The 14495-nt window shown below is 39.1% G+C and overlaps 2 protein-coding genes across 6 annotated transcripts in view; one reads left to right on the top strand and one right to left on the bottom strand.

Annotated features, from left to right (window-relative positions):
* Positions 1-1274: 1274 nt before the first annotated feature.
* Positions 1275-11211, bottom strand: Mer (ezrin/radixin/moesin family protein merlin). Its single transcript, XM_022842875.1, has 13 exons — positions 10556-11211; positions 7534-7630; positions 6966-7087; positions 6765-6816; positions 6455-6633; positions 6102-6209; positions 5799-5861; positions 5474-5607; positions 5069-5218; positions 4743-4847; positions 4256-4403; positions 3637-4095; positions 1275-3288 (listed from the first exon to the last, which is right to left on the bottom strand). Exons 1-13 carry the CDS (start codon positions 10643-10645, stop codon positions 3160-3162), a joined length of 1836 nt encoding a protein of 611 aa, XP_022698610.1. The 5' UTR covers positions 10646-11211; the 3' UTR covers positions 1275-3159.
* Positions 11212-12479: 1268 nt separating this feature from the next.
* LOC111265892 (uncharacterized) overlaps positions 12480-14495 on the top strand; it is a 3526-nt gene continuing 1510 nt past the window's right edge. Inside the window, exons 1-3 of one of the 5 annotated variants that reach the window (XM_022842880.2) lie at positions 12480-12753; positions 13204-13280; positions 13970-14319. In XM_022842880.2, the coding sequence (XP_022698615.1) occupies positions 13995-14319 (325 nt within the window). In that variant the 5' untranslated portion in view covers positions 12480-12753; positions 13204-13280; positions 13970-13994. Of the gene's footprint in view, positions 12754-13203; positions 13281-13915; positions 14320-14495 lie in introns of all 5 variants that reach the window. The other 4 variants (XM_086970704.1, XM_022842879.2, XM_022842878.2 and 1 more) reach the window with 4 other exon arrangements.

The raw sequence follows: 14495 nt of genomic DNA, 5'->3' as shown, positions 1-14495 counted from the left end.
ACCTATGACACAATTGTGTACAGCGCTATAGATGCCACATGATAGAGTAGCTGGGAGCAAGAAGAGTCAAACACGCATAAACGGTGAAATAAATTGAGCTAATAATGGAAAAAAAAACAGTTGCAAGGGTTCTGAGAGCTAACATTCTAAATTGCATCTCTTATTTAACAATGTGCACATATATAGATCTCGAAATCAGTGTGGCCGTTTACTGACTCTCCGAGCCTAAATCAACCGAGCGTATAATACAACATTAATGGGTCTGATATTACCGTGTGACGACAACTAGCGCGGTACTGTTTCTAGAAAATCGTTCGAGAAACAGCGTACAAGTAATCGAATTTGCCTTAATTAGATGTACTTGAACGCTCTCAGCTGATATGCCCATTGCATACGTTTTGTTTATCGAAATCCAATTAAATATAGAGGTAAGACAAACTCGAAACGAGTTCGAGGTGGGTCAGGCGTGCGAGGACAAATTACTTTGTATCCAGGAAGAGTGCCATGCATCGTTTGTCAGACGAACGAATTGTAGGCCTTCTATGAGCGGATACAATGCAAACGACGGCTAAATAAAAGTAAGTGAAAGTGATCATAGAGACGAATTCAATCGAATCAAGCCAAGCCAAACATGTCTTAAGGATCGACAGGTGGGAACAATCAGCTAGCCGTTGTTCATTCGAAGGCAAAACACAACGAGCCGAAGGTAGGGAAAATACGTCGATGAAGTACGATTACACCGGGACGTGAGAGTCACGGGTCAAGACGGGACGCTGTACTTGATAATCGAGGCACAGTTGATTATGCCTTGGTATCAATAGTTTGTTTACTGTCATTATCAATGAGGTGAATAGTGATGAGTTGAGTGTAGCAAAAGTGGTAGAGAAGCGCGTGTGGTGAAAGGCGAGTGTGGCAATGGCAACTCTTTATAATTCAATGCGGCAGCAATTTCGCTCTGTGTCTGTAGGTTGATAGAAATCTATAATAACATTAATGAACATCCAGATGATAATGACGACAAATAACATCAACAAAGACATTACAATATTTATGAATAGTAACACTGAATAATAGTCATATATAGTAAAAACGAATACTAAATAAAGGAGATTTATGTTACGCTTTCGACAACGGTACAAGCATGTTCTTATTTTTTTGAAGTGACACAAATTTTATATTTAACATAGTAGTATAAATTAATTATAAAGCAAAATAGTTCGCTTTACGTCAACGAAATTCTACGTTACCTGCCTTGAAAAGCGAAAAGAGAAGCATTTTAAAAATAATATAATATTTATTATTATTTTTTAGTTGATCTGTTGTGTTCTATTAGAACACGGTCCTAACAACGTCGTTAAAGGCTTATAAGCTATAATCAATAATACCATAACGATTTGTGCTGCAACGGTAAAGAACCTGGTGTTTGGCAGCTGCGTGCTTACTTTCCAACCACTCGCGGTATTGTTAGAAGCGAATTTTACGCACACAGATCCGTTCTATCTTTGCCTAGAAGCAGGAATTGTCTCGTTCATTCTTTGCTATCAGTGGTTGTTTCATGGAGCGGTAAGCTACCGGAGAGGGCTTCACCACTCCCATTGTTGCCTCTGGTAGGCAGCTTTTGCTTATTAGGTATTTTCAAAATGGTCTTTTTTGTGTTCGGTATTATCTTATCGAACACTCCTATGCGGTTCGTTTTTGTATCACTTGTTAATCTATAATAATAATATATTTATTATTATCCTTACTGTTCGATCTATTTCCTTCGGTGTTTCTACAGTGTTTATCACGAACGGGTGTCGGACGCATCGAATAATGGACCATATCGTTCTAAAACCCACATCCGTTTCAAGTGAATTTAGTACTCTCTAGTGCTTTCCGATTATAATGCGAAGATAAAACGTCAATTATCGTCACTTAGAAAATCGCCATTTAATATTTATGTGCTAATAGAACCCATGAAGATCATATATATGTGTAGAATCACAAAAGCGAACACAATATGTACGATCAATTCCATTTAACGAACGTGCTGTGGGAGCCCCTAGCTGCGAAATTAACAATAAGATAGTTTAGTTGGGTAAGGCATTCTTTTTTTGGGGGGTCAGTATAATTAATCAACAAGCCTACATACAGCTTAACGGTAAACATTGTACAATAAATCCTTGGTTCTGCTCGCTGTTTTTTTTTCTAAGTTCAATTCGATAGTACTCAAATCTCGTTCAATCAGCTACACAAGGCATGCAACCCGTAAACGTCAAGTTCGAGTATTCTACGAGAATTTAAGATATCTCCATTTTCTATTTGACAATGCATTTGAAAGCTCCTAATATAAATCAGAACATTTCTGATGAGATCTCGCAAAGTTTCATACACTCCGTGGGTCGCCTCTTCCGTCCTCAAATGACTTCCTAACCGAGACTAAATCTGTAAACAGTTTTCGCATTTAATAGCCATATATACAAAACACGAATCTATCATAAATATGCACTCCTAATTTCCATAGTACACAAAAATCAGACTAACGTATCCATGTATAATATTTCTCAAAGTACATCCAAAGCACACAAGTAAAGCAGTGATAGGGAACAGGCCAAACGTTGTTCGGTCAGCGGACGGCTCCGCCATTCAAGCGATGGCGATAAGACTGCGCATTAATATATACAAGGTCAGCCAAAAAGTGTGATATATAACATTTCCTGCAAATAGCCGATCTTAACATATTTCGAATCTTAGAAATCGAAGATCTTAACATATTATTATACGAATTAAGATTTAATGCATACTGCCCATATGTGCAAGAATAGTAGCACCACTTTGTTCAGGCTTTATGTCCTAAAAACAATCTCCTGTAATTAAGAAGAAGTAAGTGTTTAGCTAAGCTTTAAATCTGATAATTTAGATATAGCACACGCGAGCATTGCAGCGCTTTTAGCAGAAGAACAGAGCGATACAATTACCATATGAATTCGTACTTTCGGCAAAAAGTGCATTTTTTAAGTAAGCAAAAGCCTTTCTTAGAGAGACAGGTCATAGCAATAAAAAAACTGCTTACGCAAACAGTTTTAATCAGAAATTATGAGGGACACGGTTACTACGAACGTATATGTCTACAGCGTGCAGGATTTATCCACTTCATATGCTATGTCAATGGTAGTTTGTTTACAACTGTTCGAAGAATGCTACTCGGCTCTTGGTAGCCCCTTGTACACTTTTGCGGTATGTTGCATGTTTGTCCGCCCCAGTGGCTTGGTTCTGCTCATAAATTTGGTCCAATGGCGTATTGTGTTCCTGTAATTAAAAAAAAAAAAATTAATTTCTCATTTTGCTAAATATTATTTTACATCAGTTTATAGCGTGGGTGGATTTACCGAGTGCTTTTTTATGACTACGGTTAGTCTCTGATGAACATTACTGTTTGAGACGCCTTGAACAGTGCTTAATTTATACGTGACAGAAGCAGATCTGCTATACTGTTTTTATTACTGGAAGCATCAGAAGCTAGAAACAAGTATAACGTCATTCAGTCTTACTTCTAATTAGTTTTTACATGGGATGGACTTAAAATTCGGACCACTTGCTACCACAAGCAAATGCGGCAGTTGTGTGAACGCATATCCGCTAGCATTGCCAACTAACCAGTTTTTTCAAGTCTTGTATTTCATTGCGTAGCTGCAGCAGTTGCCGTTGAACGCTAGAGGTCTTTGCTTGGTACGATGACTTCTCCCTTTCGATCTCTTCCGTCAATGCCGAGATGTCCTCGTCCGGCTCAAGGTTATTATTGTTTGCGCTAATATTGTTATTATTTACATTGCTAAAGTGGTTGGTGCTCACATGACCGACAGCAAAGCCTCCAGCTCCAACTGGGGCCATTGCGCCCGATGAGCCGTTCGTTCCCGGCCCAGCGCCACCCTGGCCCTGTTGATGTGAACTAGTGGCAGGCCCCATTGCGCCACTGGCCGTGTTCGGCGATGATGGGATTCTCAGAGTCGACCCTGCGGGTTGTGCGCGCGACTGGCTTTGCGCGGTATGCGCCTGCTTAAGACGGGTAAGCTCCTGACGTAACGCATTCATCTCATGGGTTTTCTCCTCAGCAATCTTCAGCCAAACAAGAAAATTATTAATAGCATGATCAAAACAAAACTCAAATGGAATTCGAAGAACACGTCAGCTGAATATTATACAAAGATCGTCGACGCTGTACCTTCGCCCACAAAGCTCATCATCCCTTTGAATTATAGTACTATAGCTAATCTACCTGCATGACCATGACCTCTGCTTCACGTGCTTTGCCTTCCATGCGTAACCGTTGCTGCTCAGCTTCATCGGCTTTACGCGCGAGCAGAAGAGATTCCTCCTCAGCGATACGGGACTTCTCGGCTAGCAGCTCAGCGGTCTGTTCCGATCTACAAATGCACGTTTCGAACGCGAAATAAAATATCCAAATGTAATAAAACATAAAAGCTTAAAAAGCAAAATATTCTTTACTTGGCTCCTTTTGATACACCGATGTCTACACAGTGAATATTAGAGTCACTATAGGAAGGTCTAGTGATCACTGAAATAGTTAATGACTCGATGGGTTGTTTAATCAGTGCCTTGCTGACTGTCATCAAATTGGCACAATTTTGTAGGAAAAAGTATAAAAGATGGCCCTCAAGTCTTCCGAAGCGGTTTAAACACACTATTAAAAACAGTTTAAACAAACTACTAAAAGCAGTTTAAACAAACTATTAAAAACAAACCTTCTTAGAGCCTCGTGAGCAACCCGTGCTTCCTGTTGGCATATGATCAATCGTTGTTGAAGTTCAGCTCTTTCGCGTTCAGCCTCTTCTCGAAGCTTCTTTTCTCTAAAAGATGAGATTATCGGAAACGAAGCGGCAAAGCATACGCATTTCTGTCAAATAAACTACTAACAACGCAGCTTTCGGGGTCGCACGATCACCAACTTTTGGCCGATTTTAATATATTTTTATCTTTAGGAATACCTACTGTTCTTTTCATATACTCTGCATCGATGATCTACTATAACGCTTGCCCATCGAGGACCTCATATACTCAGATTTCTAACCTTTCAAGAAGGTTACGTTCGTATTGTCTTCGCAACTTCGCTTCTTTGGCGGCAGCCTTCATTTGTTGCACTTCCATGGAATCAGGTTTCCTCCGACGCATGTACAGTTCGTGATTGCCCATACACAGGTCCAAGATGAGCTTATTTAGTCTGCGAAGTCACGTCAATCTTATTGATAACCGGTAACTAGTAGTAGCTCTGTTGTTGCTATTCTATAGAGACGTTTCTAATTGCACCACTAAGTTTCGGTGAAACGACTAATACTATGACGGGTAAGCTAAACAGATCTTCCGCATCTTCATACACAGCCCAGCTCTATTGCTAGTTTAGTATAAATAGTTCTACTTTAACAACTCTAGTACTGTTATAACCATTATATATTACTATTAATATTATAATACTAACCGAATCTTCGATGAGTAAAACAAAAAATTATTTGAGTTTTTGTCCGCTGGTTTGATGTTGAATTTTTTATCATCGAACGAAATATTGCGAATATCCGACCACGGAAATGTGACGATGGGCGCAAGCTTGTTATCCTAGACGATACCATGAATAAAAAAAACAAGGCACACTGTAATTCTATGTTATGTTATCGTTAATTCTTCGTGTACCATTAGCAAGCTCTCACGAGCTAATATTTCACAGTTTATATATATATATATAGAATTGTTCAGCTCAATTTGGATAATAAAATTTGGTTGGTGTAACAATGGCTTTCCTGCCTTGCCTTATTGTAAATCTTCAGCCCAACGGCCGAGACGCCGAGCCATAGGTCCGTGTCTTTGCGATTCTGGAATACACGTGTTGAAATACAAGCAATAAGCAATGATATACAAAGAGTATGAATATTTATTTTACTTTATTTGTTTGTTCGCATAAGCTCTCTAGACGTATTACTAGCAATGGTCATATGTGCATACCCGTCTTGGATCTTGTAACTTAACGCACCAAAAATCGAAGCAATGAGTCAGGCCTTAGAGGTGATTTCATTGGAATTTAAAAGCACTTTTTCCAATGTTTAGATACTTACGCATATTTTAAAGTAACTGACACCGTACATGTCAAGGTCTTGTGCGATTTTCAAATATTCCATCTCCGCTTCGTTACGAGTCATACCTTTATGATCGGCATACCAAACCTGCAAATGAGGAAATAATAGAAATTTGGTCCAATATTACAGATGTACTATTAAAGGTCATTCTGCATTATGCAACATTAGATTCTGCCTTTTCTCGATTATCAACCCTTGAGCAAAGCAGCGTCCCTTGAGCAAAGCAGCGCATATGCTGAGGCTGACATTGAATCTAGTCGACTAATACAAAGGCAACCACAATACTTGTTTACTTGACAAAGGGTTTAATTTTTCCCAAATAACCTGATTACCTTGATTCGCTCTTCCCACATTTCGAGTGTCATCTGATATTGATCAATGACTCGCTGGGGGAGTAGATCATCATTAGCAAGCATTCCCGGAGTGTATGTTGTTTCATCGTAGTCTCCATATTTTGCTTGCACCGCGTACGAGGCCAAAAGGACAGACGCTTCGGGTGGACAATAAATATCTGTTTTGCCAAAAAATCGCAATATATTTAGAACATCTACAGCGACGAGTAATTATGCCGACAAATAGTTACATTGTTTGTCGTACCATTAGTGCTTCTGATGTATCTAGAAAACGACAGACCGCCCATACCTTGCTGTAAAATAGCTTGCTTCACCTGAAGAAAGAAAAGATGCTGAGTCACCTGTAAGACAGCAGAGAACCCCTTACTTTTAAAATCCATAGTGTCTTATTCAACTGTAAACTTACTTCTTGTACAGCAAGCCCTGCTGGCTGTAGTTCCAAAAGCCGGCAAATTTATCTATTAATTCTACATTGTGAAATATTGCTTACCTCTTGGATAAGTTCATCGCAGACATCCTCTGGATAAAATTTGACGAGAAACAGAAATGACAGGGGGCTCTTGCAGTTTTGGCGGTCAACTCGTTTATCCAGCTTTAGCCACGTTGGAAAGCCTTAGAATTTTCGAAGGAGGCAGTAGTTAGAACGTGTTCGATAAAATCGCTGGATAGAAAGAATAGAATGGCTGCGTGCATACTCACACATTACCGCTACACGCTTTCATTTACTAATCAGATATGAGAAGTAATTGCTCTTTTGTTTTTTTTTATATTAATTAGACAGACCTTGCGAAACAAAGTTGACCTTCTAAGGAACGGTTGCGAGAACGAGTTATCGTTGTTAGATTTAACTCATTCAAAACTTACTCGTGCTCGCGTTCCGCTCACTGTCGGCGCAACTCGTACTCTTCAAGCCAATATCTTTTATGTTTCAATGTGAATTTAGAACTTGGGCTAGCAATAGAAGGTTAGAAAAAAATTGATGTAAATTACATTAGGAAGATGATCACGAAAACGGAAAGTTCTAACTTTACACGCTCTAACGATATATGATATTTTACCTTTCGCATCAACAAATTGTAGTCCAAAATACCATGTTTCTCTTAGACCGATCGTTCTGCAAACTAATTCGAATAGATCTCGTCCAGTGGCTTTTTGCTGAAAATTTGGATAAGAGAAATAACAGTTATTAAGATCTGTTGAATAAATCTAAATCAGATGGCCATTCGGCGCCTTGTTGCCACTATCCCATGGTTCTAGACCGACATAAGTGCAATACACCCACTAATAGTATGTACTCATTCGAGTCTAACCAACATAAAAGCGAACTAGCACAATTGACGAAAAGGCCTAGTCCCCATTTGGGTAATATTTTCTTTATAACGAAAAACTGTTGCCCTCCGAAAGGCTGCATACCTCATAGCACAGAACTAAATACTCCATAAATCAAAACTTGCACTATTAACGAATTCCCGTAATCTCCACATACATTGAACGTTCTGGAGATGCCCATAACAGCTTTAGCATAATAACATATTGATTCGTAATAGGTCTTTTAGCTCTAGACACCTGTTGTCACACGTAGTATTTAAAAATTCGCTTAAAATTCAGTGGTTATGGCTAAGCGCCGATGGGGCGCTCAAACTCATAACTTTCATTACAATTCTTAAAGCCAAAACTTGATTTCTATGTATGAGTTGAGAACTGGAATTCGAATCCGAGTGCGAAGACAACGTGTCAGTAACCTTAAAATCTACGATTTATCGTAAGACCGCTGTATGATCAGTTGTCTTATTCATTATGCACGAGGAGGATGCCCCACCAGTTGATGGGCTGTAAGAAGACTGACTGGTAGAACTGATCTGAATAAATTAATTGATTTTGAAGGAAGTTTGGATATTATCGATAAGCAGGACACGAAGACATACAACGCAGAAGCTGATACACTGTATTATCGTTAAAAAGCTTGCATGTGCATACAAAAATACGCAGAAAAAAATAGAAATAGGAACGGTCATGCTTTAAACTAAAAACTTAGAACGTTTACCTGTCCTTTAGCATTTAGAGTTTGGAATTAAGGTGGAAAAAAAGGTTCCACGCAACAGCGGACCGTGTCAGACCGAGATCACTAGCCAATTACCAAATAATGTAGCTTTTATTTTCGCCGTATTAATCGTTTTTTACATGATTAGTTTTGGCGGTTTTAAGGACTAACGAAATTACAGGTACACTTCACCAGGCACAGAAAATGTTTCCGAATCTTGCTCTGTCTCTCCGACTATAAGGATAGCATTGTTTCCTATCACTGCAAAAGCACTGTACTCAGGATCAGCCAGCCATCTGGATTGAATTGCGATATACCGCTCCAAATGCACAAGACGCAGCAGCTGTAGGCGCTACTGAAGCCTCGAAAGCAGAGGTTTTTCCAAGAGATCACAGAGATATGATCAAGCGTCAAATTGCTTATTATCCGCAAACCTACTTTCTGAGCCCCAAGTAACTTGTGTTCCTGAGCGCTTCTTTCATCGTGATCGAAATCTATGCATGCTTCGATTACCCTCGTTTGCTTGAAAGGTGTGATTTTACATGCTGACTTCTTTCCAAAAAGAGCGCAGCTATTATTATAAAGGAGTTGAGCTCAAGTACGCTATTTAACTATAGGGAAAGCCAAATATTTAGCTACCCATCGGTATACGAATCGTAAGCAACTAAGAAGGTAACCTTCTCACCTTTTTCCTGACACTTTGGCACTCGTATACCTATCGAATGTACTCCCGTCTAAACTCTCGTTTACAGGACCTAGACTTAACCTTATTCGCACTGTGAACTTTGGTGATTTCTAGCTTGAGTCGAATAGGGATCCGGTATGCAACAGCAAAAAGATGCCTTAACAAATATAATGAGGCCGCGTATCATAAAAGCACGAGGTTTGCGACACTACTGTTTCTTAGATTACCATCCTGATCGGCATTTGATTATACAATAACACTTTCCATTTTGCGACGTGTGCATTTATGTTTATTTTACCACGTATGTCGCTAGTGGTTAAGTCATACGCCTCTAACTCGTTAATTAAGTGTTCAGTAATACGGATTTGTATCGTAGCTGGACGAACTGAGGGTATTCCAAACTCTGTCTTCGGGAGCACAATTCAGCTTCCAATAAATACGCGAGGCTTTTATCATGGCACGCAACCAATTAAAGATATCCCAACGAAATGGAACGATGTGCGAACAAACAGTTATGGAAACGGACGACAAGTTTTACCGTGGCTAATTTAAGGGTGTCAAAGTCATCGGTGGCTGTATTGAAAATACTCGTTCAGTTTCAGATTTAACTAGTTGAACAAGTGTTCAACCTGATGTATCACTTCTCGAGTAGTCTCTGTTGGTAGATTCCATAAAAACGAATTTGATTTATTAAATAGCAGTCGCCCGTTCGTCATTACCCTTGCAAACGTCCTAATTTATAATGAAGAACAATACTTGACTAAAAAATGCAGCTTAAAACTTTACCAAATTTTATTTACTCCGGAGCACACTCGGCAGGGTGTATGAGGTGTAGGTGTGGATGGAAAGCTTTCTTGTAAAACTCTGTCAGTGACTACAAGTGAATAATTATAATATAACATATATATGTTATATTATAATTATCGTAACATATATATACACAAGAGGTATGTTACGCAGTAGATCAAGAAGCAATAATACGCTAAGTTGCATTTACGTTACGTTTATTATTCGCTCTTTATAAGAAGATGTTCCGTTCTTACGTATTTTATCCGAGGCATATTGTTCACAGCATTTATATTAGGGATGCGGCACCTTCTTTTTGGATAGCGTTGTTTGTATTATTGCTATGAAAATATTACCGAAGTATTTACATAATCATAAAATGCTAGTTTTTCCCTGCCTTCTAGTCGAATTATTAAGTAATGGGAGAAACAATGGTTGACAAAAGTTGGTAAAAGCTTACGCAATCTTATTTAAAGAGTACAATAGATATTTAAATGATATAGCTTTTGCACAATTACAACTATAGAACCGTAAGATATCAATATGATAATAAAATTATTATCCTCACCTCAAGCTCAAATTCGAGTTCTGCATCCATCGTCGAAACCCGAACGGCCTCCATTTTGGAGGCCTTCTTGCCCAGAATAGACAGAGGCATTGCGGTGTTACAGATTTTCGGTCACCACTTTACAAACGCAAACGAGCAGTGACAGTGAGCAGGTCCCACAATGAATAGCTTTCTACGTAAAGCGCCACAAGGATATCAGTGCTGAAGACTTTACACACACGTTCAAAATACCACTGGAAACTCTTTCACTGGGTACCGTTTCCGAAAGTTGTTTTACCCATAGAACCGAAATAAACTTGAAAAGTTCCGATGGTGCTGACGCCAATGCGGCTGACTTGCAACGGTAACAGCTCATCCATTTCGTACGGCTTTTAATTTTTTGTCAATAACAAAATGATATATCGATCGAATTGAATCAACTTTACAGGACACATACGTTTCGATGGTAAATACCATTAGAACAAGTCGCTCGTGTTGCATGTCGTGCTGTTAAACTCATTTCTGGGTCGGATAAATACCCCCATTTTAGAAAAACGACCCAAAATAACAAAGCTTTCCGATCTTTCTACATCTACGCAAAAGAACACGCACAAGCAATTGTGCAATATAGGCAATATAGGCGACACCAGAATCTTGGGTAAACTCATAAACTCCTCTCAAACCAAAACAAATACTGGCTAGAACTCACGGAGCAGTGATCACAGACATCATCGTCACTGTTGCTCACGGCTCACGCACTTCCTCTTCCCCCAGGCTCTGATCAGTGGACGCTGTCAGATCTAGTCTGAGGTCCGGCTGTGCGGGTCGGCCTCAAAACTTTGCTAACTGAAAATCCATATGCAGTAATAATACAGATCAACATAATTCCGCCTAAATATGAGGGTAAGTCTGAAATGTTGAAATCTAAGGGTATGAGTATTTCATGCTTAGCAAAGAAATGCAACTTTTTATCAGAAGATTTGTTTTGTCACGCCAAATGTTTGGGTTTTTTAAAAAACTGAGTTGATGCAATAATCTATGATGAACTAGACAATTGGGCAATGCCTTCGTCATGCTGTCGTCTTAAGCTTGCGAAATACAAGTAGATGTGCAGTAGCGTGTTCGTATAAATAAAATAAAGGAACTTAGTAAAGGCAAAATCTATATAGCAACTATAACGTCGCTAATTAATCAAACTATATGCATTTGACTATTGACAGTAGAAATAAAATCAGTAGTTTAGGATACTAGTCCTAACAGAGACCATGTGCTTTTACGTTAAACTAGAAAAACGACAAGCTGCTCTAAATCCTTCTTGTACTAAACTGAAAATAACTCTTTGTTACGAGAGTACACTATTTAAAACACAAATAATGTAAGGCGCCTATTGGACAACTCGGCAACGGAGTCCACGCGACTCTCTCGATGAAAAATTTGCTTAATTAGTTGGAGAATAGATTTTTTTCAAAGGAAATGGTTTAAGATGTTCTAGCTTTAACGAAAGTATTTGAACTAATTCCAACCTTCCTTCTGTTATAGTTGGCGATAGTGCCGATCAGTCCAGCATCTTTTCCTACTACAAACCTGAGTGATAATGAGACCAATTTCATGAAACTGCGACACTTCAGCTTGCAGCTTCCAAGCCTATAGTTATGTCCTTAACGAAATGATACTTTGTAAAAAATTTAGTTTCCGTGTTCGAATTAAACTTTTTCAATTCGGCCTGCGACATTTGGTAATTACAACACCAAAAGAGTTTCGTAACTGGGTTGATACGTCGTCAACGGAAGACCCCAATTCCTATTGATTCTGCGTAGTCGACGGATAATCGCCCGACGCTGAGCAGCAGGGTTCGACTCAATGCATTCATTGGCCGGAGTCTGAGATGGGAGAGAGAACTCCGCTGTGTTCACCTGCTCTTTCCCTCTGTTGGGCTCTGTTCGTGGGGGCCGCCGCCTACGACCACGGTGGATATATGTAAACATACCTTCGTGCGAACATACAACAAAGGCATAAGAAAATGTTTTATGCGTTGAGCGTGCAGTAAAATATCGTGCGGAAAAGGGCACAATGGTGTATTTGAATATGACAAATTTCCATAATAACTAGAAATAAAAAACTATATAATTTCAGTAGAACTGCTGTGGGTGACGTTTAATTGGACCCGTTATTGTGTCCATCGGTAGATTCTATTTTGTGCTGAAAGATAAGTAAAACAGGTATGTTTGTTTTTGTGTAATTATAAGTTTCAATTTTTCTACAGAGTTAACGAGCTCGGTACATGTCAAATTTGTACTGTGATATAGTCCGAATAGCTGGTGATTATGCCTATTTACAAAATAGCTCCTAAATAGTTAATCTCGAACGAATTCTATTTATTCATTAATGTTACTCTACGCAAAGTGTACCCTTTTTCCAAAATTGTTCCTTTCCATTAAATAACTTTTAAAACAGATAAAAATTATGGCGATCACTCGAAAAAAGCGTTTCATAAACTTTCATGTTTAGGTCATGTAGTGTAAGCCCGCATCGCGCCTATGCGCGATACCAAATTCCAGTAGCTTGATGATGTTTATAGCTGACAGATGATTCCAAGCTCTGACAGAACAGTACGCACCATTTATGCCTGATGTATTATTTTAACGTTTCCGTCGTATTTTGTTGCTTAGACCTACCACTCAAACGAGCTAGTGAAGTAATGAAAGAACCAACAGCTTCTCTCGGATACAGCCGCTGTTAAGTAAAGGTAGCGATAACTTTTTGCTTGAATGACAGCGATCGGCAAAATGCATTTAAATCATTAAGATATATTTAGATCTTAAGCAACTTGATGTGCTGTTTGTGGGCAAAGAGGAAAATATACATAGCTTATATGATGATAAATGGGTTCGATTTGTATCCACACCCAATATAAACACGATATTTGACACAGTCTTTGATTTAGGCTCAAATGAACGCTGAATTTTACATCTAGCTCGAAGTGACATTAACAATAACAATTATAGTTTATCTCCACGCAGTAATTGATCTACGATCAAAGGTTTCCGACACTTAATACGGTCATTTTTGTGGCCTTATATAGGCAAAAGAAAGCCGTAGAGTTAAATCGTATAGCGTCAGCAGCAACGTAAAGGAAATAATGATATCTTTGAAACTCTGTTTTATCATTGGGATTCATCAAATATGGTTATATGTTTTGCAGTACATACAAATCGCGTTTAGTTTGCGCGCATTTAACTCATGTGGTAAATACATTTTATAAGGTAGATATATCGCTTCTGTGTTCGTATAAAATTTTCTGTGACGTGACGTATTAATTTATTATTCCATGACGATTAGTACGGATTTTAGTTTGTACTTTTAATCATGTACACATTTGAGATAATCATCTTTAACAAAGGTGTCCTCTTCGGCGCCTCTGGTCGGTGGTTGAAGTTGCTATTTTGTCACTCTGGCCGGGATGAGACGCGAATGTGATGACAGTGGGGTTGATGGCAACAGCGGTGGCAATCTAAAGAAACAAGGCCGTATGGACGGCTGTTCACCTCATCAGCGAGGGACGAACACTCCTGGCGGTGGAGGAAGTGGTAACTCTGCAGGGAGTGGCGGGCCAGGAGGGCAGCAACAGATGTGTCCGACAGGCCCCAACGCAGGCGGAAACAATCTGTACCTTCCACCAACACCATTCCAGGAAACTTTAATTGCGGCAAACCCCTTCGACGATAGCCACATGGCTAGCGCTCACCTCAAAGGCAATCTAGCGAAAAATTTTCCACCTGGTAAAGGTAATTGTCCGCGCAATAACAGGCTTAAAGACTTAATGAAAGGTACCTCGATGCTGGTACTGTCCCATTTATGTCAAAATTTGGGCCAAACTGTTTGAGACTGTGCGATAGCATCAAAATTTCTTCTAATAAAGCATTCTTGGAAATTCTTACAAACGCCTACAAATATTAGTATA

Source organism: Varroa jacobsoni, unplaced genomic scaffold (assembly GCF_002532875.2).
Source record: "Varroa jacobsoni isolate VJ856 unplaced genomic scaffold, vjacob_1.0 scaffold_1022, whole genome shotgun sequence".
NCBI classification, from domain to species: domain Eukaryota; kingdom Metazoa; phylum Arthropoda; class Arachnida; order Mesostigmata; family Varroidae; genus Varroa; species Varroa jacobsoni.
This window is presented reverse-complemented; position numbering and strand designations above follow the sequence as displayed.